The 24,908-nt window shown below is 44.4% G+C and overlaps 1 protein-coding gene across 2 annotated transcripts in view; it reads left to right on the forward strand.

The window, feature by feature from the left end:
• Positions 1 to 3,979: 3,979 nt before the first annotated feature.
• Positions 3,980 to 24,908, forward strand: part of IGSF5 (immunoglobulin superfamily member 5) — a 72,065-nt gene continuing 51,136 nt past the window's right edge. For both annotated transcript variants that reach the window (XM_090060967.1, XM_090060959.1), the window contains exons 1-4: positions 3,980 to 4,191; positions 7,339 to 7,417; positions 19,864 to 20,184; positions 21,163 to 21,471. In XM_090060967.1, the coding sequence (XP_089917093.1) occupies positions 7,360 to 7,417; positions 19,864 to 20,184; positions 21,163 to 21,471 (688 nt within the window). In that variant the 5' untranslated portion in view covers positions 3,980 to 4,191; positions 7,339 to 7,359. The remainder of the gene's footprint in view (positions 4,192 to 7,338; positions 7,418 to 19,863; positions 20,185 to 21,162; positions 21,472 to 24,908) is intronic.

Consider the following 24,908-nt stretch of genomic DNA (forward strand, 5'->3'; position numbering starts at 1 on the left):
GATCCAACTTCCTAGCAAAGTGCTCCAACCACCAGGCTAGGAGAGAAGCACTGATGAGAATCTTCTCTAGCTCACATTTTGAAACTGGACCACTGGGCATCCAGGGAGGCAAAATATCCATGGCCAGAATGAGGGTGGTTTGGATACTGTTCTAGATGGGAAGAGGCCCTTGGTTTTGCCCCTTCTCTCCATATGGCTTTTCTGTGCCTTGCATTTAATAATCCTTTTTATGAAATGAAATTTTTCCTGCCTTACTGGTGGGCAGGGGACATGGCCCTCTCTTTTCCAAAGCAGTGTCCATATCACTGTGGCCAGAAACAGAAATTGCCAAATGATGCAGATCAACTGTGCTGGGATATGTCCCAGCACAGCTGATCCACTTTATTATGCGAAACATGCTTTGCCTGCTGTCCTGCCCATTGATACTATGGGATGATGGATGATGTGTTTTTCCAGGACTTGAGGGATCCTGTGTATGCCAGGAATTCCTGCACAGGATTGGGCTCAACAAGCTCTGCAACTGCCTGCCCAGCTTTCCTCCTTACAGACCTGCACCCCGGAGATCCCAGGGCCATATCTGTAAGTGGGCAAACCTCAAATTTCCTCACTTACAGAGATGTGCCATAAGATTCCCCAGGTTGCCTCCTGGTAAGCAAAAGCTGAGCAAGTACTCCCAGGGCTTAAGGGGAGTCCCTCAAGCCCCTGAAGCCCCTGCCTGAGGCAGTTAGGAAGGGCAAGCAGCTCAGGGCTACCCACAAACAGGAGACTGCTGCTAAATAGCAGCACAGATTAGTGGCACCTTTGTCATGCCCACACATTTTGGGCATGTGGCACAACAAGGGTCATGGACATTGGTTTGCTTGGTCTTTGTGCTGCTACAGAAATTTTTATGGTGGCATAAAGGCAATGAATGATATCTGTTTCCATCCTGATTCACCCTCCTTCTGGCTTGTTTTTCCCTCCTGGTCCCAAATATCTTGCTCTCCTTGTTAGGAGTCAGGGCAGCAGGATAGCTAATTTGCCCTCAGCTGGCCCTGGTTACCTGAATGGGCCTGTCTGCCAGCTGCCTGCAATGGGCATGGATGCCTCAAGCATCAGCTCTTTCATTGCCCAGCAAGTTACTGTATAGGACAAGTGTTTCTGTCTAGCTCCAGACTGCTGTGGCCTGGTCCTTGGTTTCCTGCCCGCGTTTTCCTAATTCCCCGGCTTCCTGGCTCTATCACTCTATTCCTGTTCTTGCTCTCATCTTGTTGGTTCCTAGTTCTTGCCTGCTGACTTTTAGTTTCAAATTTTGGTCCAGACTCTTTTCTTCTAGGCTGACTTGCTGGCTTCTTCTCCTTTTGCTCCAGGCTGCAGTTTAAACCCTTGTGTTCTGAAAGCTGGCTCCCGCGGGGCTCGGGGCTTTAATTTGATGATTACTCATGTCTCAAGTTTTGTAAAACTACCTGCCTCAGATTCTCTTGGGTAGTGACACTTACTTCTTGATCTTGTCCATTCACCTGATCACCTGGGTTGTGATCCTCTTGGGTCAATCCCTGACTGCCCATGTTCTGGTTGTAACATTGATGCTCCTGGCTTGTCAGCTTCAGAAAGAGAAGGGTCTGGGTAGTGTCCAACTTAGGGTTAGAAAAAATTGCCAGAAAGTGGGAGATGCATCTTCACACTTTCTTTGGGTGAGGGGCTTAGAACGTGCGTCTCCCGCTTTTTGAGCAAATGTCCTAACCATAAGGTTATTGGGATAAAAGGTAGGAAGGCTTTCCCCCTCTAATGGTAAATACTTGCTAGTTGTGTTTTTTCTGTGACTAAACGTTTGGGACTTGTTCTACATGATTCTCTTCTACTCCAGAGCCCAGACAGGCCAAGTTTAGAAGGCTTAACATGTTCTGAAAGGACTGGCTTAGTTATGCAAATACAAATGGAATCTAAATTTTGTACGAGTGCCAACAATTGAGCTTTCATGGCACATAAAGGTAAAACAGGATTTCTCTTTGTGTTAGATCAGGGATGAGCAAAAGATGGCTTATGGGATGGATCTGGCTCACTGAGGGGATTTTGTCTGGCCCACAGTGGGTCCCTTAGTCCTGCCTGACCCAGGCAGCTCGAGCTGTGGCTGGTCCCACCACCTCTGGGCACACAGTGGGGATGGGGTGGCATGGCAGCTGGACTCAATTTCCTGGCAGCTCTGGTGGCAGTGATTCCTTCTGGCTACCGCTGCTGGACTCAGCCCCTCTGTGTGGGCACCTTGGCCCATCCACCCACACCTACCACTGAGGGGCAGGACTGCACAGGCCAGACAGCTGGGGTGGGACCATGGGTAAGCAGTGAGCAGTGTCCAGGAGTGAGACAGGTGACTGGGGGTAGGGAGACCCCAGGATTTTGGGGTGGTAACAGTGTGGGACTGGGGCTGGTGCCTGGGGCAGAGTTGTGATCCACTGTCCACACACCTCTGTGACAGGAGCCAGCTCCATGGGCAGGGGAATGCAGGGCGCAGATCATGGCTCTGCCACAGCTCTGGCCCCACACTGTCCATGGAGAACAGCTGGGACACAAATGGGCAGGCAGACAGGATAGGACCATGGGCAGGCAGGCAGGTGTGTGAAGGGCTGGGGCTGGGACCTTGGATGGTGACAGCATGGGGTCGGGGCCAGGGCTGGGGCAGAGCCATGATCTACTCCCTGCACGCCCCTGTCCATGGAACCGGTGCCTGTCGCAGGGGTGTGTGAGCAGCGGATTGGTGCTCTGCCCTGGGCCCTGGCTCTGTGCTCTCACCGTCTCATGACTCTGCTCCATGATCCCAGCCTTACCCACTCCGCCTATGCCTGACCATTGCTTCCCACCCACCACCCCACATAGGTAGTTTTGGTAAGTTGTTGCGTGGGTGGGGAGGGGCATACAACAGCTCAGCAAAATTACCTATGTGGTCTGTGGACTCAATTAATTGCCCACCCCTGTGTTAGATGTTACTCTGTTCAACTAAGAAAGGCCTACATTCCTGTAGTGACCTGAACCTGACCTGCTCTTTGATGCACTGAATATGTGACTCTCATCATGCACCACCTGAGTTCAACCAGATCAGAAATCAGGATGCAAGTGCAGCCCACAGGGGAGAATGGAGCCACTAGGCATCCCAGCTACAACTGCCAGGAGGAACTGTGGCAGTGCAGGTGAACACAGATTAGAAGCAGATTGACTTGAAATGGTTTCATCTGATTCAAACAAACCAAAATATAATATTTTGATTTGGGTGACCCCAACCTGAAACTAAATATTTTAGAGAATATTTCTTGACACACAATGAAGATTTCAGCAAAAATTGTTTTTTAAAATTTCTGGATTTTGAAAGCTGCATAATCCTGCAGGGGGAGGAAGGAGGTTTTAAATGATATTTCCTGACTAGCTCTTTAAATAATACCAATTTCTATTCTGTTAGTTCAATGTAAATCAAGTAAACCTCCACAAAACAATAGGCTGATCCTGGATTTATAGCAGTGTGGTAAAGGGAAGAATTTAGCTATTAAAATATAATATTTTCAGTGTCATAAAATAATTACACTGAGTGCTAGTCTTCACATTGAACTGATTTGAAATTTCAACACCAGGCAAAGTAACTGAGCAATGTTTAGTTATGGCAATCAGTGTCATCACCAGCCTAACTTCTCACGTCAGATTTATGTGAAGTTTGTTTGTCTAACTAAACAATAGGCTTGGGCTTATTCATTCATATTTGTAGACCTGCTCTGCACATGTCTTATCATAGCACATGACGAAGTAAACACTTGCTCACAAAAGCTTATACATCTCTTATTGGTTTATAAGGTGCATCTCTATTCTGCTTCCTGCCTGATTGCAGATTAAAATGGCGAACTACTTCTCTCTACACCATACGTGATTACTTCATTCTTTTTGTTAATTATTAATGAAGGCCTCTGCACGTTGGTTTTGGAACAGGGCCTTATCTTATCACAAAATACAGTGTCACTGCAAGGCACAGGCCTGAAAAACCCAGCAAGCAAAAATTACATACAAATACTTTTAAGATCTTCCAGTCAAATCATAACAAGAAGCTAACACTTTTGAGAATTAACTGAAGCTGTGGGTAAAAAGTTATTTGCCACAGAAAAAAAGATTGTTTGCGTGAGAAAACCTGGGAACATATCTAAGTCTTTTACAAGGTGATCTTCAAATAAAAAGGTAAGAAAAGATTCAGTCTCTTTTTACTGTTGTAATGTGGATTACTGATTTTGTAATGGATTTTTCAAAGGAAATCAAATCAAATAATAGGAATCAAGCTAAACTGGGTTCAAAACATACTTCCTCATGCTCGAAATGGCATCTGAGGAAGGGTTTTGGTTTTCCAGGTGTATTACCACCTATAGCTTTAAATATATGTGTACACACACACACACACACACACACTATGAACAGTCACATATGGGACCCGGAAAGTATGATGGTATATTAATCTATCATTCACTTTTCAGCTTTAACTTAGGCCCTGAGCCTGTTAAAAGAAATGCTTGAGTGTGTCAGTGTCTGTCAATACTAGTCACTTTAAGTGTCCTGGGAAACACTTGGAAACTATGCTGATTAGTGTACAGAAGAACCTCTATAGAACAGAACACACCGAGCCCCAGTGTCTATAGAGTAGGGTTCTATAAATGCTCAAGGGTCATTTCACATCTGGGGTCAGCACAGGACTGAAGCCCTAGTGCTCCCTCTGTGATTTTTGCATTACTCGTATTCATTCTTCATTCATGGAGCAACAAGGAAGATCCTGATATCCCATAAGCTAATATTACCTTACAGCCAGTTGCTGACACAGAACTTTAAAAATTGCCTTCAAGTTTAATATTCATTCCTAATTAATATTCATTTAGCCTTGATCCTCCATTGTTCTGGACATTTACCTCAGTAGACAAGGAGTGCAAACTGGATGTACATGCCACAAAACTGCAATGGAAGCATTTGCAGTGATGTTAATAACTGCATGGTAACTGAGAATCAGGCTGGATTTAATTTATATACAAATGCAGACTACCAGAGCGAGGATATCCCTAGCCTTTTCCTTTGAATTTAACATGTGGAGAAACAGTCCTAGCATCAACAATGCCCACAAATTTAGTGCTAAATTTATTCTTTTAAAAACTATGAAATATTTTATTCATATGAGTTGCCCATATAGCTATGAGAATATTGAAACACCATAGCTGAACATTAAAAAAAAAATCATTTTGGGTCAATCTGAAACGTACTGTTCATCCAGATTTGAAATGGTTTAGATTTGGAATCATTTAATCATTTTTTTTTTTATCTCCATGCATTACAATATAGTCAGTTCCACCCTTCCAACTGTTTTATGGGAACAGTTTTGAAATGAAAAGGTTCATTCTCCCCTCCCCGCCCCCCGCAAACCAAAATTATCATTTCCCCAAACTGCATTTTTTGGTAAATTTATTACTATCAATTAAAAAAAAATCACTTAGCTCTGGGCACAAATAAATTAATGGAAATATATATGACATGATTGTCTTATGTTTTTATGCTCCTAAGTCCCTATGAAAGTGAAAGATATAGATTTGCTGTCTGAGGATTTACCCATATTACATCTATTAATGCTAAAGACCATTGCATGTAAAATAGTCAGAATTTGCAAGGCCAGAATCAAACCTGGAGCAATTCCATTGTATTCTAAACTGGAACATCTCCTTTTCAGCTGTATAAAACAGACTTTTTACTACCCAAAATAAGAGAGCAAGCATGCACTAATGTGAGATGGAATGCTTTCAAAACACTATTCCCCCCCAACCTCACAACCCAAAGCTCTTGTTGAAGATTTTGAATTGTTAAAAAAATGATTGATGTAGTTTTTACGGTACAATTATAGTAACAGAGAAGGTCTCTGTGTTTGTTTTCTTGTTTAACATGGAAGGGCCTGGTTTCAGGGTTCGTACTTTCCTGAAACACTAAACTGCAGCACAACTATTTAGTGTGGGGAAAGGTGCCACATTCCGTACATTCCTTTAAGGGGTCTGAGCCTTTTAGATGCTATGAATTAATCCCCAGAAGACATGTGCTATTTCCACACTTGCGTGATCAGAAAATTGTTTTTTTGGCATTTAATACAAAACCTTTAAAGGCAGGTCCTTAATGTAAATCAGTGAAGTACTCTACTTCTTCAAGAGGAACAAAATAGCCATGCCAGTTTTATTCATTTAATTTTACTGTACTTCTACTTTTTCTATGAAAAATAAAGGACATAGTTGCTGTGGGAAAACCAAAATGTTCACTGCTTGCTAGGCATTTGTACACCTTCCATATTCAGGGCTTTGGTGCCCCAAAATAACATCTATGCAAATGTAAAACACTGCTAACAGGGAAATGTTGTGGCCACAGAAGTGTTCTCTGTTCTTAATTCTTCCTTGAATATAAGGCTTAATTCCCCAATAGTCCTTATACAAATTGCACAATACAAACAAACCAACAATGTTAGGAAACTGGAATGCAGATGTTGGGTGATGCTTCTCAGACAAAGGTCCCATATGACCTTTACTTTGCCTCCTTCAAATGCCAATAATATGGTACTTTATTTAGGGGCTTTAGATGTAGTTGACTTTATGGACTTGAATAAAATATAGAGAAGTTATTTTAGCACATCCTTTTTAATTTGGATCATACATGTAGCCACCTGAAGAGGCAGCCTGTGTGGCATGTCTTTCAGTAGCTGTTAATTTCAGGATCAGTAACACCTCACACAACTCTGCAAATGTTCTTGAATGGGCTGAATAAGAGTTATGATTTTGTGCTTAGAAAGAAAACAACATTGTTTTTTGAAAAGCGAAAGAAAGTACTCTGATGTGTTCCCAGCCCCTCTTGGCATCCCTGTGTGGGCAGAGATAAGGTTAGGTAGTTGCCTTATGTGGGAAGTGTCATCCCACACTGCATTTCTATGGAGTGATGCAGTTTTCTCCTCTGCATTGGAAAGAATTAGTCAGGCTCAGTGCAATTATTTTAAATGACAATAAGTGATTGAACACAGAGTCCTTTAGTCTGCCAGCAGGCTACCGGCAGCATGGAAGATGTACTCTGAGAACGCATATAATTGCAGACAACTAGGAATTATTCTTCCCACCCACGCATGATTATTTTTGTAATGCTGAAAGGCCTTTCCTGGCACATTGAATCTCAACATGTATGTAGCACAGAACATCCAGGGACAGTTTCTTATACTGCAGTGTCTTGTAAAACTAGTAGCAATACGTTACTGTTTTCCTTAGCAATTCAAGTCATGCAGATCCTTTTTAACTATACAATGACTGCTGGATGCCTTTTTTATCCTAGGGCCGAGGAAAAAATGCTTCAATGGATAGCCTGCAGAAATTCATTCTGGTCTCTTTCACTCTCCTTGTTTCACTAACAGGTAGGACACTCCTATAATCCAAGAAATTTCTCATAATGGATACAGTGTATAGTTCAAACTCACCTCACCTCACTTCCTCACCCCCACCCCCCAATGCCAGATCTGGACTGCAGGACAACTTGCTGCCCAGATCCAGATGCAGTTGTGAGTAAATGGCAGTGTGCGTAGCAACAGCAGTGCTGTGGGTTAATACAGCTGTCCCTCCCCCCCCCCACCTGCTGCTAACAGATGTGGCCAATGGGGAGGGGTCTATGCTCCAGATTTCCTTTGCAGGCTGTGTCCCTGCTTGTCCAACTCCTTTACCAGCTATGCTGGCTGTTAGCTTGACACTGTTTTTATAGAATCATTTTAAAGCATTGATAATGACTCCTACAGACCTCTTTAGATTTCTCAATTTTTTAAAAGTTCTGGGAATGGCTTAGTTTATATTTCAAGCCTGACAATACATCATTATTTTGTACCATTAAGGGGTTAGTACCAATTAGGGTAAGAAGAGATGAGGGGACTATAACATCCCTCCTTTAAAAGAAGAAACTATCCTTTCCTATTCCCTTCCCTGAGCTTGGAACTCCCCTCCTCCTCCCTTTTTGCCACTTGGTGAAATAACACATCATGAAAGAAAATCTCAGTGGAAAGCAGCAGGAGATGTTATAATTGTCTGGGATATTCCTGAGGTTCCTGGCATTTTTTCCAGTAAGTGGAGGAATACTGGGTGCTGGTCAGAGAATTGTCCAAGCTGATTAACTCCTAGCTATCTCAATCTCTTTTGTCTATGGCTAGGTAAAGACAGTCAAAAAGCCCAAGGCTGCATTGATTCAGTTTTTGCAGGTTAGTCTAAGATACAGAGATTAAATTGAAACAGAAGTGAGCAGACATTTACCTTTGATTCAGGAAATGCAGCCACTTGCCTGCAATGGCTCAGGCCAGAAGCTAGGGTGATGCAAGAGCAGGCTCTCTGGCTGTGTGTTCACTTCTACTTCCTGCTGCCCCCAAGGTCTGTGGGGTCAGAATTACAGTGGCAGGACTCTGCAGAGTTGCTTATCAGCGATCACTGCCTCTTCCTGCTTCCAGATACCTTTCGGATTTGTAGTCTACAGTTGCAGCCAGCAGTAAGTTTGAGTGGGGGAAGGGGTGTTTAAGCTGCCTGAGGACAGCCCAGCCCTCCCTTCCCCCCCTAGACTGAGCTGCATCCCCAGCTGGGCTTGTCTTCCCCCCTTCCCTTGTTAGCCTGCTGTCACTACTTCAGCTAGGGAGCAAAACTTGAGGCCAGCCCTGCTCTCTGGAGCAGACATCATAGCCCAGCTCAGGGCTGGAAAACATGCTGAGATGCTGGGGGACTGTGATTTAACTTGAACCAGGAAGGGGTCTGGGACAGAAGTATCATAAACTGGTTTGACCCAAATCAGTTAAGTCTGATACTATATTTAACCAGGCTTATCTTAAACCAGTTTCAGCCATTCTGAAACTGGTTTATGTGTACCAAGTTTCTGTTTTGTTACAGGTTTAAATCAGTTTCTGATCACTTAAACTGGTTTATGTGTAACTTATGTCCCTAGCCATTAGGTTTATCTATCTCCCCATTGGTTTCATCTAAGGGGAAGGTGTAGAGGATACTGTTTCAAACATACCTTCCTGTTCAGAGAAAATGGGTGACCCTGCAACTTTCTTTTCCTGTCCTGGCCTCAGTCTGGGGTAAGTAGCATTGCCTTGCCAGTTCTCTCTGCCCGTCTGGCTCTTCATACTGAGGAGTAAGTTGAAAGGAAGAGGGCAGTGCAAAGGCTGATCTTTTATGCAACTCCATAGCCAAGACTATAAGATTCAGGGAGTAGGAGATGGAGCATGACTTTGTATTCTTATAGGGCACTCCTCTGGGAGTTCTAGTCCCTGCTTCTTGCGGTTATTTCTATTTTTTGTCTGATGATTCTCCAATATAAAATGCATACATTATTGCAAGGAGTAAGGTCCAGAACCAAGGTCTTACTCTTCCAGCTGAGCACTCTGAATTGCTGGCCTATAAAGTCATGTTCCCACTTGCTTGTTATGCTTGTGACCCCATGACACTTGTATTCTTGTTTGCCCAGTGGCTCAGCTCTAGCAGGATTATATTTAATGGGAAAGGAGCATTCTTGGAAAGTAGGAGGTACAGTTTTAAAACCCATCAGAGTGAGGCAAATATAGAATCCAGTTCTCCCATTTCTTGGGTGTGTGCTTTAACCACTCAACTATCAGGTAAACAGTAGGTATACAACTATGTTTTTGACTGATGGTGGCTGCTGTGCTGTTGTGTTGACTGCTGTGTTGTCATTGTATGTTACGTGGGCCTGGAGCATACTTACTAGACTGGGCCTCTGAGGTAGGGCTCAAGCATTGCCCCACCTCTGTTTTAGATCACAGTAGAAGAGCTTAAGTGGGGCTGAGGTGTCCAGTTGCTCAGAACAGGACAGTTGTTTGGAGGTCTGAGTTGGGGTATGTAGGGTTTTTTTCAGCTATGGATATTTTCAGTCCAACAAATAGGAACTGACCCAGCTACCTTAGAAAAATAGATTTCAATGACATCAACTGGTATTGAACCAGAGACTTCATGGAAAACTGGTGTTTAAGTTATCCAAATAAGCCAGTTGAAATGGTAGTCTGACTTTGGACAACATCCCAGCAACTTCTATTTTTTTTCAATAGTTTACTTGCGTAGTAGGCTCTCTCACCATTTGTCCTATGTCTTTTTTTCTGCCTTTGCAGCACCCATGCTAACCTGGGTGTGTTTTTATTTTGGAGCAAGAGGCTTTTGGGCAGTCATAATACACATTATCAGAAGTTCTAAACAAGCATCATTTCTGTATTTCATATATATTTGTCAGCTATACAGGGCTGAAGACTACAGGTGGGACAGATGAGGGAGTTTATTGGAGATGCCATCAGCTAAAGCAAGGGTAGGATGACTGAGAAAAGGAATAAAAAACCAAGTGTGAGAATAGGGTAGAAGAGAGAGACTGTGAGTGTAGGGGTGAGAGACTGCATGGGGATATGTGGGAAAGCAGGGCAAGTGGTGGATAAGACTATTACAACATTTTTGACAAAATGAAAAATATATGAAAACTTTTCATTTCCATATGTTTTTCAGTTTTTAAAGATCTTTTTTATAATAAAGCTATGTTTTTACAGGTTTTTGTAACCAACACTTAATACACTGTGGTTAAAAAATCCCAATAGTTCTTTGTTTTCCTGACATAAACCTGAAATGTTTTGAAGAAACATGATGTTAAAAACAAATCAAAACAAAATTCATCAAATGTCATTTCCCAACTCGTAGTCATGGTGTTTGGGTGCAAAGAGAGGGAGAGTGAAGGAGAGAGGAAGATTTATATGTGGAAGATGGATGTACAAAGGGAAAAAATAGAAAGTGAAAAAAAGAAAGAAAACTTGTAAAGGAAAGTAAAGAAAACTAAACTGAAAACAAAGGAAGTCGGGCAGAGACTAGACACAGAAATTGAAGTAAAAGATAAAAAGCAGGGAAGGTGAGCAATAGATACAGGAAATAAAAATGGGATTGGAAGACTTCTAAAAAATATATCATAGGCTTACAAAAAGAAAGTGAGGACAGCAAGATAATCATATTTTATCCGATCCTATCCTTCATTGGAATACATCTTATTTTGTCATTTACAAAATGGGAGATACATAGTTAGGTGAGGAGAGGGTAGAGGGATAAATGTGTACCTTTTTCACAGTCCACTTCCAAAACTCTCTGGCAAGAGAAGGAGCAGATCAGGAAGGGAAAACACCAGTGTTGAGGGGTTGTTCTGTAGGGCTGGGGACAAACATTATACATAAACCAGTTTAAGTGATCAGAAACTGGTTTAAACCTGTAACAGAACAGACATTCAGTACCCATGAACCAGTTTCAAAATGGTTGAAACTGGTTTGAGATAAACTTGTTGAATGTAGTATAAGATGTAACTAATTAAGGTCAAACTGGTTTATATAATGTCTGTCCCAGACCGCTTCCTGGTTTAAGTTAAACCAGACTTCTCCAGCATCCTGGCATATTCTCTGAGCTAGGCTCTCTGCTCCAGCCAAGCCAGGCTGGTCCCACCCCTCTGCTTCCCAGCCAGAGCAGGGGCAGGGAGAGGCAGGGGTCTAGCCAGAGAGGGATTTAATTCCCCCCTCCCTGTGTTACTGGCAGGGACCTGAGCCAGGTCTGCCAGGTGCTCCCCCCTTCCTGCTGCAGCAGCAGGGCACCAAGGCTCCTGAGGCAGTGCAGGGCAAAAAGGAAGGTTAGTCTTCCCTCTACCTGCACTGGCAACTGGATCTGCTTGCCACTGCACTCACTTGCTGTGGGGGAATAAGCCCCCTGCTGTCACCTCCGCCAGATGCCAGAGGGAGGGGAAATAAACTTGTTCCTGCCTGTCAGCCCCTGGCATAATGTCAGGGAGTGCCAGCCTCTTCCTGGTGAGGTCACTGTGCTATGGGGCTGGGCAGATTTGCAGTGTGCTGTGTGTGGCAGTACCAGTGTCTGGATAGACCCAGAGCCCTCCTAACTCCCCCAGTACTGCAGTGCTCCTCAGCAGCTTCCCTTAGCTGGAGCACGGCTCCCTGCCAGGAAGGGGATTGTGCTTGGGGAAATGCCCCCATCATAGTTACTCCCCACTCACTGCTCCAGTGGCTGGGTGGGGGCAGGCCAGCCGCTTCCTGCAGGGCCTCTGAGGGAGTGGGGGGCAGCAAGTGGGGTTACTCCCTGCTCTGCTCCTAGGGCACCACAACTGGGTTTGCCCACCCGGCTGCAGCTGCTGCTTGGTTTCTGCTTGGGGCAGCATCCAGCAGAATAAGCCCCCTCCTGCTGGCACATGCCATACAGCTTAGAGGGAATGCTGACCCTTGGCACTGAGTTTTTGTACAGAAGAAATACTTTGTATTTGTGCAAGAATATCATAATATCCATTACAGTATATTAGGCTCTGAGCACAGACCGAGTCTGCCCACTGCTTGCTTTGCAGCCACCACTTGGTCTGTGCTTGGGGCCAGCCGCCTCCCAGCAGGAGGGGGCATATTCCCCCAAGCACAGACTGAGTGGTGGCTGTGGCTGGGCCAGGCAGACTCAGTTGTGGTGCCCCAGGGGCAGAGTGGGGAGTAACCCTACCCTCTTCTCCCCACCAGAGGCCTTGCAGGTCATGTCTGGACCTGCCTGGCCACTGGAGCAGTGAGGGGGGAATGATTGTGCCGGGGGCAGCAGGCCCCATCCTTGTTTCCCCAAGCACGAGCCCCATCTTGGCAGGGGCTGCCCTGAGGTTGAGGGAAACTGCTGCGAAGCACAGTGGCACTGCGAAGCAGGAGGTTGGGAGGTCTCTGGCCCTCTCTGGATGCTGGTGCTGCTGCACGCAGCTCTTCCAGCCCTGCACCACACCTGCTGGGAATGGGCTCTCACTCCCCAACATTATGACAGGGGCTTCTGCCCCCATCAAAGGTCCTTGTTATTCCCCCACAGGGAACAAGTATGGTGGCAACAGTTGGCAGACCGAGCTGTCAGTGGGGTAGAAGAGAGACTAACCCTCCTCCCTGCCCCTCTTTGCTTCAGGGGACATGGTGCCCCACTGTTGCAGCAGTGAGTGGGGAGCACCCGGCAGACATGGCTTGGGTCCCTGCCAGTGGCACAGGGAGGGGGAAATTAGACCCCTCTCCAGCCAGTTCAGCCTGGACTGGCCACATGCTCCCAATGCACTTTCCTGCAGCCGAGGGCTGGCTCTAGTGCCCCTGGTGCCTGGTATGAGCAACTGCAAGTATGTGCTCACAGTTCCTTAGTCCAGAGAAAAAGTTTGTCCTGTTACAATCCTGTTCAACCTAGGTAGTTTAGATTACCTTGCAAAGGTTGAATCAATTCAGACTCCAGCTTTTTGAAAGTCTGTACCTAGCCTAGCAAAATATTTCCCATAACTGTGGCCATCGTGTACCCTTGGCAGCATTCCCTCCAAGCTGGGCAGCGTGCACAGGTGTGCCTGACAGCATGGCATGAGTGCACCTGTGTGGCTGTGCACACCATACAACTTAGAAAGCTGACCTTTGGCACTGAGTTTTTGTACATAAGAAATACTTTGTATTTGTGCAAGAACGTCATAATATCCATTATAGTACATTTGTATGAGAGAGTAAAGAATGCAAAGTCATAAAATCATTAGATAGTAATTAAAAGATTAGATGGCTGGATTTCAGGAACAGAACAACACACTTAGATGTAAGTGAAAGTTCTTGTTTTGAACTTTGGACAGTTTCATCCTTTGGTAAACATTTAGTGATATGTTTCATGCAACTTAAAGATTTACTAGCCTGATTCTGTTATTCTAAAATGAAGGGACAGAGTGATTTCATGAAGAGGCTAGAATTTTATACAGGGTCTACAAGCACATCTGCTGTAGCTTTACACTCACACACCACAAGCCACAAAATGCTCACTAGTACCATAACACTGAAGACATTTATTAAAGAAGACCTACATCCTTGTAAACTAAAATGTTCCATGAGAAGAGAACAGAAGAGACCAAAGATACTTTGGGGAATCTGTAGGCACCACAATTAAAGATGTCTGGGGAACTTCATTTATGACAAATATTATGAAAGAAAAATACAGTTTGCAAAGAATGCTGATTAGTTTAGGATCTGAAAGAGTATAAAAATATGTTATTTGAGCTAGCTCACAAATTTGTGGACAATAAATAAAAAATCAGGACTGCTAAACTGGTATCTGTGCCAGAGGCAAGGATTTTATATAACCCTAAATACTATCACAAACTGGCATCTAATGATCCATAACTTTTGTATATATATTTCACTTTCAGCCTTAGTTTAGACATTCAGAATGGTCCAAATAAGTTTTAAAATGTTAATTTGGGGCAGGGGGGCTAAAGATCTGGAATGTCTGAGGCTAAGTACATTGAAAAAGCCCAAGTCTGAATCAATTCAATCTTTGCAGGTTGGTTTAACTCGTGTAGATTAAGCAGGCAAGCAAGTGAACAGACATTCACTTCTGATTCTAGAAATGCAGCCACATACCTGCAGTGGCTCAGGCCAGACACCAGGGGGGCACTGAGGGGGGTGCATGGCCAGACCCTAGCAGGCTGAGTATGATTGGGGAGGGGTTTAAATACCTACACTGGTCTGCATGGTCCTCAGTCAGGGTATGCCTGGAGGGGGAAGTGGGAAGCAGCCCCGCCAGACATTTCCAACCAACCCATCTTGCTGCTTGAGCAGTGGGGGCTGTGGCCAGCCCCAGCAGCAGCCTGAAGTGAACCCCAACTCATTTCAGGTTGATGTCAGGGCTGGCCATGTGCCCTGCCACTTGAGCAGTGAGTGGGGCAAAATGCTTGACAGGGCTGCTGCATCTTTGCTTGGCAGACCCCGGCTAGGGTCCATGCCAGTGAGACAGGGGAAGTGCGGGGGGAATTAAACCCTGCTCCATCTCCCCTTTCAATTCAGGCTGCTGCTGGGCTGGCCATGCACCCAGGGCTGCTATGCTTCTGCCAGGCAGACCTGAATGAGATCCCCAGGAGTGGAAAGGGAAGGAGGGAGGGGGGAATAAACCTCCTCTCTGCCCCCTTCACTTTAGGGGGCCATGCTGGGCTAGCTATTTAACAGATGGGCAGGGCTAGCCCTGCCCCTGGAGCAGACAGCATAGCTAAGCCCAGGACTGCAAAGCATGCTGGGATGCTGCAGGACTCTGATCTAACTTAAATCAGGAAGGGGTCTGGGACGGAAGTTCCATAAACCAGTTTGATCTCAATCAGTTAAACTTGGTTGAATGTAGTATCAAACTTATCTCAAGCTGGTTTTGGCCATTTTGAAACTGGTTTATGTGCCCTGACCTTCTGTTCTCTTAGGGTGCTTGTACATGTGATAGAGGTTTAGTCCTTAGGGTTGCATTCTATGCCCCCTAAACTGAAACAGTGGGTTCTTAATTGAAATGTAGAGGTTTTATTTTTCTGTCCCAATCCCTTTTTTTTGGACAGAGCCTGCCTGTGGCTGAGGGCAAGCTGCCAGTGGGCCAAGTGGCCCCTGAGCTGTGGAGGCCCCCAGTCCTTCCCTTTGTGGTGGCATTGCCCCCCAGGGCTGCCTGGTTGCACTGCTAGTGGGCTGCGTGCTGCCCCAGCATAGAGGCAGCACCTGGCCCAATCCAACTCTTCTCCAACCCAGTTCTGGGGCAGCACCTGGCCCGTTAGCAGCTTCCCTGGGGAGCCCCCAGGGGCCGTGCCACCACAGAGAGAAGGACTGGGTCCTCTCACAGCTCAGGGGCTGCTCAGCCTGCCAGCAGCTTGCCCCCTGGCCATGGGAGAGGTGGGTAATTCTCTGCTGAAAAAAGAAAAAAATGTTCAGGCCTCTCGCCACTTCTGCCTTCAGCAGGCACCTTGCTCAAGGAACCTGCCCACTTCTCCCACAGCTGAGGGGGCAAACTGACTAATAGCTGCAACGCATCATTGCAAACTAAACTACATCGGGATGTAGTTTAGTTTGCAGTGATGCAAGCTCATTTAAAACCCCCAAAGTCTTGCATGTTTACAGTGTGACACAAAGTGACATTTTCATCATGTGTACATGGTAATGGCATCACATGGACAAGTGCCTTTACAGGTTTAAACCAGTTTCTGATCCTTTAAACCAGTTTATGTGTAACTTCTGTCCCTCGGCTGAGTGTTTTAAAGTATTACAGATCAACAGGTACAATAACAATGTGTAACAAGGGTAGCTGCTATCAGGAGAAATGCACTGTTTGCTGAAAGGTGATCTGTGGTGTGTTATCTGATTTGAGAATTAGGAATAGAAATAAATTTTAATTTTGACAGAAAGTTCTTAGCTTAGATATATTTAGGAGATTACTGTGCAGAGGAAAATAATACAATGGAAACTTGCAAAGGTAACCTCTATGGCACTTCCTGTGAACATGAATAAATGGAGATTATCATACAACAGGAAGTTATGTACCCCATCAGAATAGTCATATTCTCAAAGAAGATATGACTGTTCTATAAATATGTCAGAGGCCAAATTCCTAGAGGAAAATGTTATGTATGCTTCAGGACACAAGAACAAATAGGTATGTATTGGACATGAATAAATTTAGATTGGTAATTAAAAGGTTTTAAAAATCAGAGCAGAGGGATTCTGAATCAGCCTTCTAATAAGAGTACTGGGAGCAAATAATCGAGATACCTTTAAGTTGGAGCTTGGTAACATTTTTTGAAAGAGATTGTATGATGCGGTTGTCAGCAATAGCAGGGGGATAGGTTTGATGACCCAGGAAATCCTTTCAGCCTTGTGCTCATAAAACCAAACCTATTTGTACAGAATCTTTTATTCCTATAACTCCTTCTACTGTCTTCCTATGGGAGAACTGGCAGAAAAAATATATAATGTACTTTTTTCAATTGATAATATTATGTTGCCATATCGCAGACGGAAAGTAAATAATTCTCAGGTTAAGAATAGGGCGTGTTTTTATTACTGGTCAGTTGGTGCTTGGGTCCCTAATCAAAATTCAGATATTGTGCCCTCTATTTCCCCTTCCTGGTACAGTAGAAAAGTCATAGAGAAAGTGGCCTTACATAGTTTGTTAGTATCAGAATATCTTCTGAATAACTTGCTTAAAATGAAGAATTGATCTTTGTCTGAATTATAGAGATTCTGGGAATTACCTCATAATTATACAGGGTTTAAATGCCTTTTCTGTTTTGTTTGAAAAAATAGCATATTCTCCCAAACTGATAGTGTACAAAATACAATTTCAGAGAATTTATAAGTAAAACAATTAAGTGTTGAGTTTAAATAAACTTAAACTGGGTTTTAAAGATTTCTGTCATCATTTATATCAGTCCTTTTTTTTTTTTGTCCTGAATAGTCTTACCATTGGAATAAGAAACATTTCAAACTTTTGACAGAATTGAAAAAAATTGAAATCTCATGAATGTTTGCAGAAATTGGGCTTTAAGGGTGCCTGCAGATGTGTGGAATGCCTGCTCCAATGTGCTGCCGGGTGTGCTAATTAACATGCTCCAGCAGCCTTGGTGTCTCATATATTTAGCATCCCTGGACTTCAAAATGGTGGTGGGGGCATTTTAAATAAAGCTCATCAAACAAATTTTAGTTAAAGCACATCTGATGCCATTTTGAAGTGTGGGATAATGAGTACCTGAAATTCTGTGGACGCTTTAATTAAAGGGCTCCTGAAGCCTCTTTAGAGCACCCCTCCACCCACCCCCAGAACATGTGTAAAGACACCGTAAGTTATTAACAATTGTGTCTAATTGCTATGATGTATAAGCAACAAACTGTATTGGGTGATTTAAATGGAACTATTGTGACATCCAAGATAACTTGGTCACCATGGGCACAGACAGAAGTGACAATTTTTTGCCCAATTTGGCCACAGAAAGTGGTCTATAATCATGACCAAATATAAGTGCACAGCTGCAGACAGCTTCAAAAATGCCCGATTGGGCAAAAATCTGAACCCTCATGCAATGAGGGTTCAGATGAAGATGTTTCAAAAGAAAACATCTTCTGTAACTTCTGTCTGCACTGCCTGCCAGGCTGTTGTTGTTTTCAGAATGGGATAGGGGAAAGGGAGCGGAGGGAGTTCAGTCTTTTGGGGGCTCCATTTCAGCCACCCCACTGATCAGTATTGGCTGGGGAACTTCTAGAATGGGTTCCTGCTCCCTTTCACCACTCCCATTCTGAAAATAGAGACAGGTTGGCAAGGAGGAGGGGCCATTGCTAGGGGAAACTGGCTGTAGGCAGGCAGCCAGCAGCTGGATTCCCTCCCTCTTAGAACCAGCAATGAACTTGTTTGTTTGAGGGATCTTTGTAACTCAGAACACTTCCTGCAAAGTGTTCCCAGTTACAGTGGGGAGCTGCACTTCTGTCTGCACCCTATACAGTTAATTTTATATGAGGCAATTCTGTTAGTTTTAATGGGAGACTGTGGGAAGAATTTTCTACTTAATCCTGCTATCCTAAAGACTGCATGCTTTGGGACTGGTTCTGGAAAAGTTCCCCTTGGCATTGCTGTCTTGCTTTCCTTGTGTATTGATGCAGCATGGCATGGGGAACCCTCAAAGTATGGAGGAAGTGGGACACTGGGACTCCCTATTTCTCTGTTCTGCAGAATGCCCATCTCATTGGGGCACCTCTTCACAAGTCAGCAGCCTTTCACTAATAACTGGCTAACTTAACACAGCTTGGCTCTAAGGTGGGCTAGGAGTGTTCCATCACTAGATAACAATGGTGTATCTATGTGCACACAAAACTGGCAGTGGGATATACACCAACTCTGAATTTATTTAAATTCTGTGTGTCCCATGACTGTGGGATGACATTACAAGGACCCTGTAATGTATTTTCCGCAGATCACTGATGTACCGTCAACCATACTCAACCCTGACTTCATTTCAACATTCATTTGTTTAAAGTGGCACTTATTGTTAATAGTTGGTGTTTAAAACTTGCTCTGCAAACATTCACCACGGTTGGATATATGCTATTAGATTAGATATAGTGATGGTTGCCTTTAATAGGCATTCTCTTCAGGTGTCAAATGCTTACATCTATGCAATACCAGAAGGACCATATTTACTTTAATTTAAGACAACCTTAAATTTAAGATGAACCCTCCTCCCCCCAAAACTTAGATTCTATATAGGAAAAATGGTAAATTTGGTATAATTTTCCATCTATATAATCTAATTATTGGACAGTTGTTTTTACTTCACCCCCACCTCTGCAGGGGGAAGGCAGTGGCATGCAGGTGGTATGGGAAGATCAAGCAGCATGCCCTCTGCTTGTACCTGCTCTCTTGTCACCTCTTCCACCTGCCTACCCCCTGCTTGCCCCCATTCCCAGGGTCTTGGGGCCCCCTTCCCATTCTGCTCCCCCTTCTCCTCCTTCCCTCCATCCCCATCTCCCCTCAGACTTGGCTCTCCCATTCTCCCCTTATCTTGGCTTCATGCCAGCAGGCTCCATCCCTGTTCAAGCCTGGGGCACTGAGCATGGCTCCAGCCTGGTTGCATAGTAGCTATGCAGGCTATGTACATCACTGCTATGGGGCTGGGCTGGAGCTGGGCTTAGTATCTTAGGCTGCAGTGTGGATGGAGTCTTTCAGAACTGAACAAACGTAGGGGCAGAGGGAGTGGGGTGGGGAGAGGGAGAGAGGCTGTGGGAGGTGGGGAGATTCAGGGACATGAGCTGGTAGCCACAGCAGTTACCTGCTCCCTCCACCCCTTTGTACTCAGTTCTAAGATGAGGGGCTTTTCCCCCATGTTAAATGGGAGAAAGGAACCCTCATCTTAGAATTGAGTAAACACGGTATTATTGTTTTATAACAGTATCTTGCAGAATAAACTAAGCAAGCCAGAGCACTACATTGACATTTGTATTTCAATACTTATAATTCTTGGATTTATTTTCCCTCACAGGCCTTGGCTCCTGTTATGCTATTGTCCGTGGTCCCGCTAATGCAACAGTTCTAGCTGGTTCAGAGGCCCAGTTTAACTGCACTGTCTCACAGGAATGGAAAATCATCATTTGGCTTTCAAATGGGAAACTTGTTCTTACTGTAGTTAATCATTTAGGACCTGTTATAACAGAAAATCGTTTCACCTCTCAAAATTATACGGCTGGTAATGAATTTACTTCAGAGCTGATTATCCACGATGTCCGTCAGAGTGATTCTGGTAAAATAGAATGCAGCAGTCAAGGCAGTAGTGAAAATGGCTATGCATTTCTTACTGTTCAAGGTGTGTATGAATTTTCATGTCAAGGAATTCATTTTAAATTACTGCTAAAACATAGTCTTTGGCACATTGCCCAGATTGTCTCTATATATTGTTTCTTTCTTTCATTTAATGCCCTATATGTGCTATGTCTCTTCTTTTGAAAGCTGTTTCAGTAATTTTGCATCAGAGCAGCTTTCTCACTCATATTCAGGCTGCTGCTATAAAAGATTTCAATTCTGCTCTTTTTTCCATAGCCTCTCTTATTCTTTCTTGGATTGCTTGAGAGTGCCAGAAGCCTGTTAATAACAGTGCCATTTATCAGTCAAAAAGAATCTCTTCTGACCAGAGTCTTTATGGATTTTTGCTCAGTTTTGTACATAAACCATATTTGGTATTTAATGTAGAGCTTCCCTTCTACTTCTGATTTAGGAATTGGCAGCATCCAGCCAGCTTATTTGTAGTTGATTCAAGGGAGTGCAGAAGTGTAGTCTCTGAGACACAAGGTTATACTTCTCTTGTTATGACTTTTGCTCTACATTACAGCGACCAAGAAAAAATAAGATCCTGCATATCAAGTACTTTCTATATAAGCTCTCTCAATCATCACTGTTGCATGTGCATTCAGTCAAGTAGAATCTTCCTTCTGCCACTGTTAATTTGTTATAAAGAAAAGTACCTAACACCAAGAGAATATGAGCCTTCTATAATTTGTTTCCTGATTGACCTGAAGAAACTCTTTAAAAACTAATAGAGAAATATAATTCCAGCCTTTTTCATTGAAAACTGAGCCTAATGTCAAAACAGAATATAACATGGGCAAGAAATTGCAATAGCTTTGTGTTTGTCTCATAAAAATGAGACAACCAGTATTTTATAGGTTTTTTAATGTACATTTCAAAACATGATTGATTTCTGTTATCAAAAGAGATTTAAAGCTGGCAGTAGAAAAGCATTTAATTTAAATATTCTGAAGAAAGAAAACATTTTTGCCTCCTACAGTTAATGGATCTTTGTTCATCAAAGATAGCAGCTTGACAGTAGAAGTGAACAAAACAATTGAAATTTTTTGTGAAGCCTTAGGATGGGCTCCAGCTCCAAACATTACCTGGAAGATAAATAACTCTTTCGTAGATAAATCGATGTATATCACTGAACATGGTCAAGAATCTAATGGCCTTCACAATACGACCAGCATCTTAACTTTGACTCCATTAACCAATGAGACCCTGACTTGTTTAGCTGATATAGGAGCATTGTCTAAGCCACAGAAAGCGACTGTATCTCTTATTTTGGTTGAATCTCCTCTAGGTAAGTGAACATTCCTCATGCCGTCATTGTTTATTTTGTTCTGAGAACCTTTGATGTGCAGCCTGAGCAATGTGGTATGTGCTACTGCAAGAGAATCAAGCTTCTGTAAATGGTACAAACTGCAACTTGATATTCATATCAAGCCCTATACATGGGGTTAGCACGAGTCCTGTGCACCATGACATCACATTTACAATATATTCTAAGCAACACAAAGTGGAGCTTTCCTTTTCATGACATCATTGCATACAAAATGGAGTGCTGCGCCTTGTGCAAGATCCCCTCCAATATATTCAGGTTTAAAAAACAAAGACATGTTTCAGCCCATAAGATAAAACACATCTCTGTACCTACCATAAACATTTTAGGTGATACTTCATTTGCTCAAGGTCAAACCTAGATGAAATCCTGGCTCCTTTGGAGTCAGTGCCAGTTTTGCCATTGATGTCAAGAAAGCCTGAATTTCAATTTCTGGTTCCTACAAAGAGCGAGCAGGGCAGATAGAATTCCCAGTCTCTAAGGCTAGGGACAGACATTCAGAAAGTCTGATCCTGAATTGGTTCAATCTTTCCAGGCTAGTCTAACCTGACTAGGCAGAACTGGTTTAAAACTGGACAGACATTCTCCCTAGACTGAGGAAATTCAGGCACATGCCTGCAGTGGGTCAGGCTAGAAGCCAAGGTAGTAGGGGGCACTAGAGCTGCCCTCCCTTCCCTTCTGCAGGGAGGTGAACTGAGGGGGGTGTGGCCAGGCCCCGGCAGGACTCTTTCATTAGGGAGGTCTGCCTGCATAGTCCCAGGCTTTTCCCCGCTGGCTGTTTAAGGGAGGTGGGGGTGGGGAGAGTCTTGCCAGCCCCAGGCTAGTGCTCTGAGGCAAGGGGGTTGTTCAGTGAATGAATCTGTTGAAGATATGGAGCTTTTCAATCTTCCTCCCTGCTTCATCATACTGTTTGCAGCAAACTGATAGATGACCAAGCCAGTTGGGTAGGGGGCAGGGATGACACACGGATAACAGTCTTTATCACCTGATTAGCAAAACAATAGCCTTTTTCTACATTACTTCAAACTTCTTAAACACCTTACCAGATGACCTGTTGATTAGCTTCAAAAGCTCTAAGTGGTCACTATTCTGTCTGCCTATAGTCCCTGCTGTGGTAGAGAGGAGGAAAGGATCTCTGCTTAAGTAATGAGTGGTGGCTGAGGGGGGATGGGGGGGGCATGGGGAACCCAGCAGACCCTGCTGTGCCTGCAAGTCTGTGCTGAGCTCCAGCCAGGGAGCCGAGGGGAGGGGCCAGCCCTGCTGTGAAGCAGAGACTCCTGCCCAGCCCAGAGAGCATGCTGGGATGCTGGGTGGGGGTAGTGTCTCTGATTTAGCTTAAACCAGCAAGGGGTCTGGGACAGACATTGCATAAACTGGTTTGAGCCAAATCAGTTAAGTCTGATACTACATTCAATCAGGTTTATCTCAAACTGGTTTCAGCCATTTTCAAACTGGTTTATGTTCACTGAACATCTGTTCTCTTACAGGTTTAAACCAGTTTGTGATCACTTAAACTGGTTTATGTGTAATGTCTGTTCCTAGCCTAACTGACACTCTTCCATGTGTTTCCTCATGGAGGCTGGTTGGCTGTGTCATCAACAAGGATTGCTGGAGCACAGTGAAATCTTAGCCATGCTCTTTCCCAAGCATTGCTCTTGTAGGAACATACTGGATGGGCTTCAAGGCCCATTACCCCCAGTCCTGGACAGTCTCACCCTCCAGATGCTTCAGAGGAAAGTGAAAAATACCTATAGAGCCAGCAGATGTGGGATAATATACCCCATATATTCATCTTCCTCTTGTTCCCTTACCTGTGAAGCATGATATTTAATATATCTTTCAAATTGTAAGTTAGCAATAAGCATTATAACTCTGTTTATATTTGCTAGTCATGTAAGTGTGCAATTATTTTTAACATATTGCTACCTTCTTGGTCTCTCCAATATTCTGTGGGAATTAGCTCCACAAGTGAACATCTCTGTTCTCAGGAGACTTACCAATCTATTGGAAAAGCTGAACTTACCAGGCACACGTAGCAAGAGGAACAAGGGACCAGGCTCTGGATCACTGTGTATATCAGCAAATGTTTTTACTGAAGTGGTATCCTAGGTGAGATACTTCTCTTTTCCAAACTGTAGACAATAAAAACATGCTGGATTAGATCCAGTGTATGGTTCAGCTGAGGACAGGATGTGGCAGTGGAAGAGGTGGCACACAAAGTGCCTTTTGCAGCCTCTCAGTCCTGGGATTATAGTTTCTAGGGTTGGAAGGGACCTGAGTAGATCATCTAGTCCGACCCCCTGCCGTGGCAGGAAATAATACTGGGGTCAAATGACCCCAGCAAGATGTTCATCTAACCTCCTCTTAAAAACCCCCAGGGTAGGAGCCAGCACCACTTCTCTTGGAAGTTGGTTCCAGATCCTAGCCGCCCTGACCGTGAAGTATCGCCTCCTGATATCTAACCTAAACCTTCCCTCAGCCGGCTTGTGACTGTTATTCCTGGTCACTCCTGGCAGTGCTTGGGGGAACAGTGACTCCCCCAATGCCTGCTGATCCCCCCTAATTTAGAACAGGCCACAAGATCCCCCCTCAGCCTTCTCTTTTGGAGGCTGAACAGGTTCAGGTCCCGTAGCCTTTCCTCATAGGGCCTGCCCTGCTGTCCCCTGATCATGTGAGTGGCCCTCCTCTGGACCCTCTCCATGCTGTCCACATCCCTCTTGAAGTGCGGCACCCAGAACTGGACACAGTACTCCAGTTGCGGCCTGACCAGTGCCGCATAGAGTGGGGGAGGATTACCTCTTTGGACCTGCTTGAGATGCATCTGTGGATGCATGACAAGGTACGGTTGGCCTTCCTGACTTTGTCCCCACACTGCCGGCCCATGTTCATCTTGGAGTCAATTATGACTCCAAGATCCTTTTCTGCCTCCGTGCTGACAAGGGGGGAGTTCCCCAACCTGTAGGTATGGTGCCGGTTGTTCCTCCCCAGGTGCATCATCTTGTACACGTCTGTGTTGAATCTCATCCTATTCACATCCACCCACCCTTGTAGCCTGTCTAGGTCTGATTGAAGCCTGATGCTTCCTTCCAGTGTGCCCACGTCCCCCCACATCTTAGTGTCATCAGCAAATATGAACAGGGTGCTTTTTACCCCCTCATCCAAATCACTGATGAAGATGTTGAACAGTGCGGGCCCGAGGACCGAGCCCTGCAGAACCCCACTGCCCACGTCCTTCCAGGTTGAGAAGGACCCATCCACTACCACCCTCTGGGTGCGGCCCTCCAGCCAGTTGGCGACCCAATTGACTGTGTGGGCGTCGACATATAAGGTACATATGTCTCAAGGCTACTGGAGTTGTTATCAGCTCGTTATACAGTCTAGAGTCAGCTCAGAGCTGA

The sequence above is a fragment of the Crocodylus siamensis genome, chromosome 1 (assembly GCF_052110815.1).
Source record: "Crocodylus siamensis isolate JL-2025a chromosome 1, ASM5211081v1, whole genome shotgun sequence".
NCBI lineage: Eukaryota > Metazoa > Chordata > Crocodylia > Crocodylidae > Crocodylus > Crocodylus siamensis.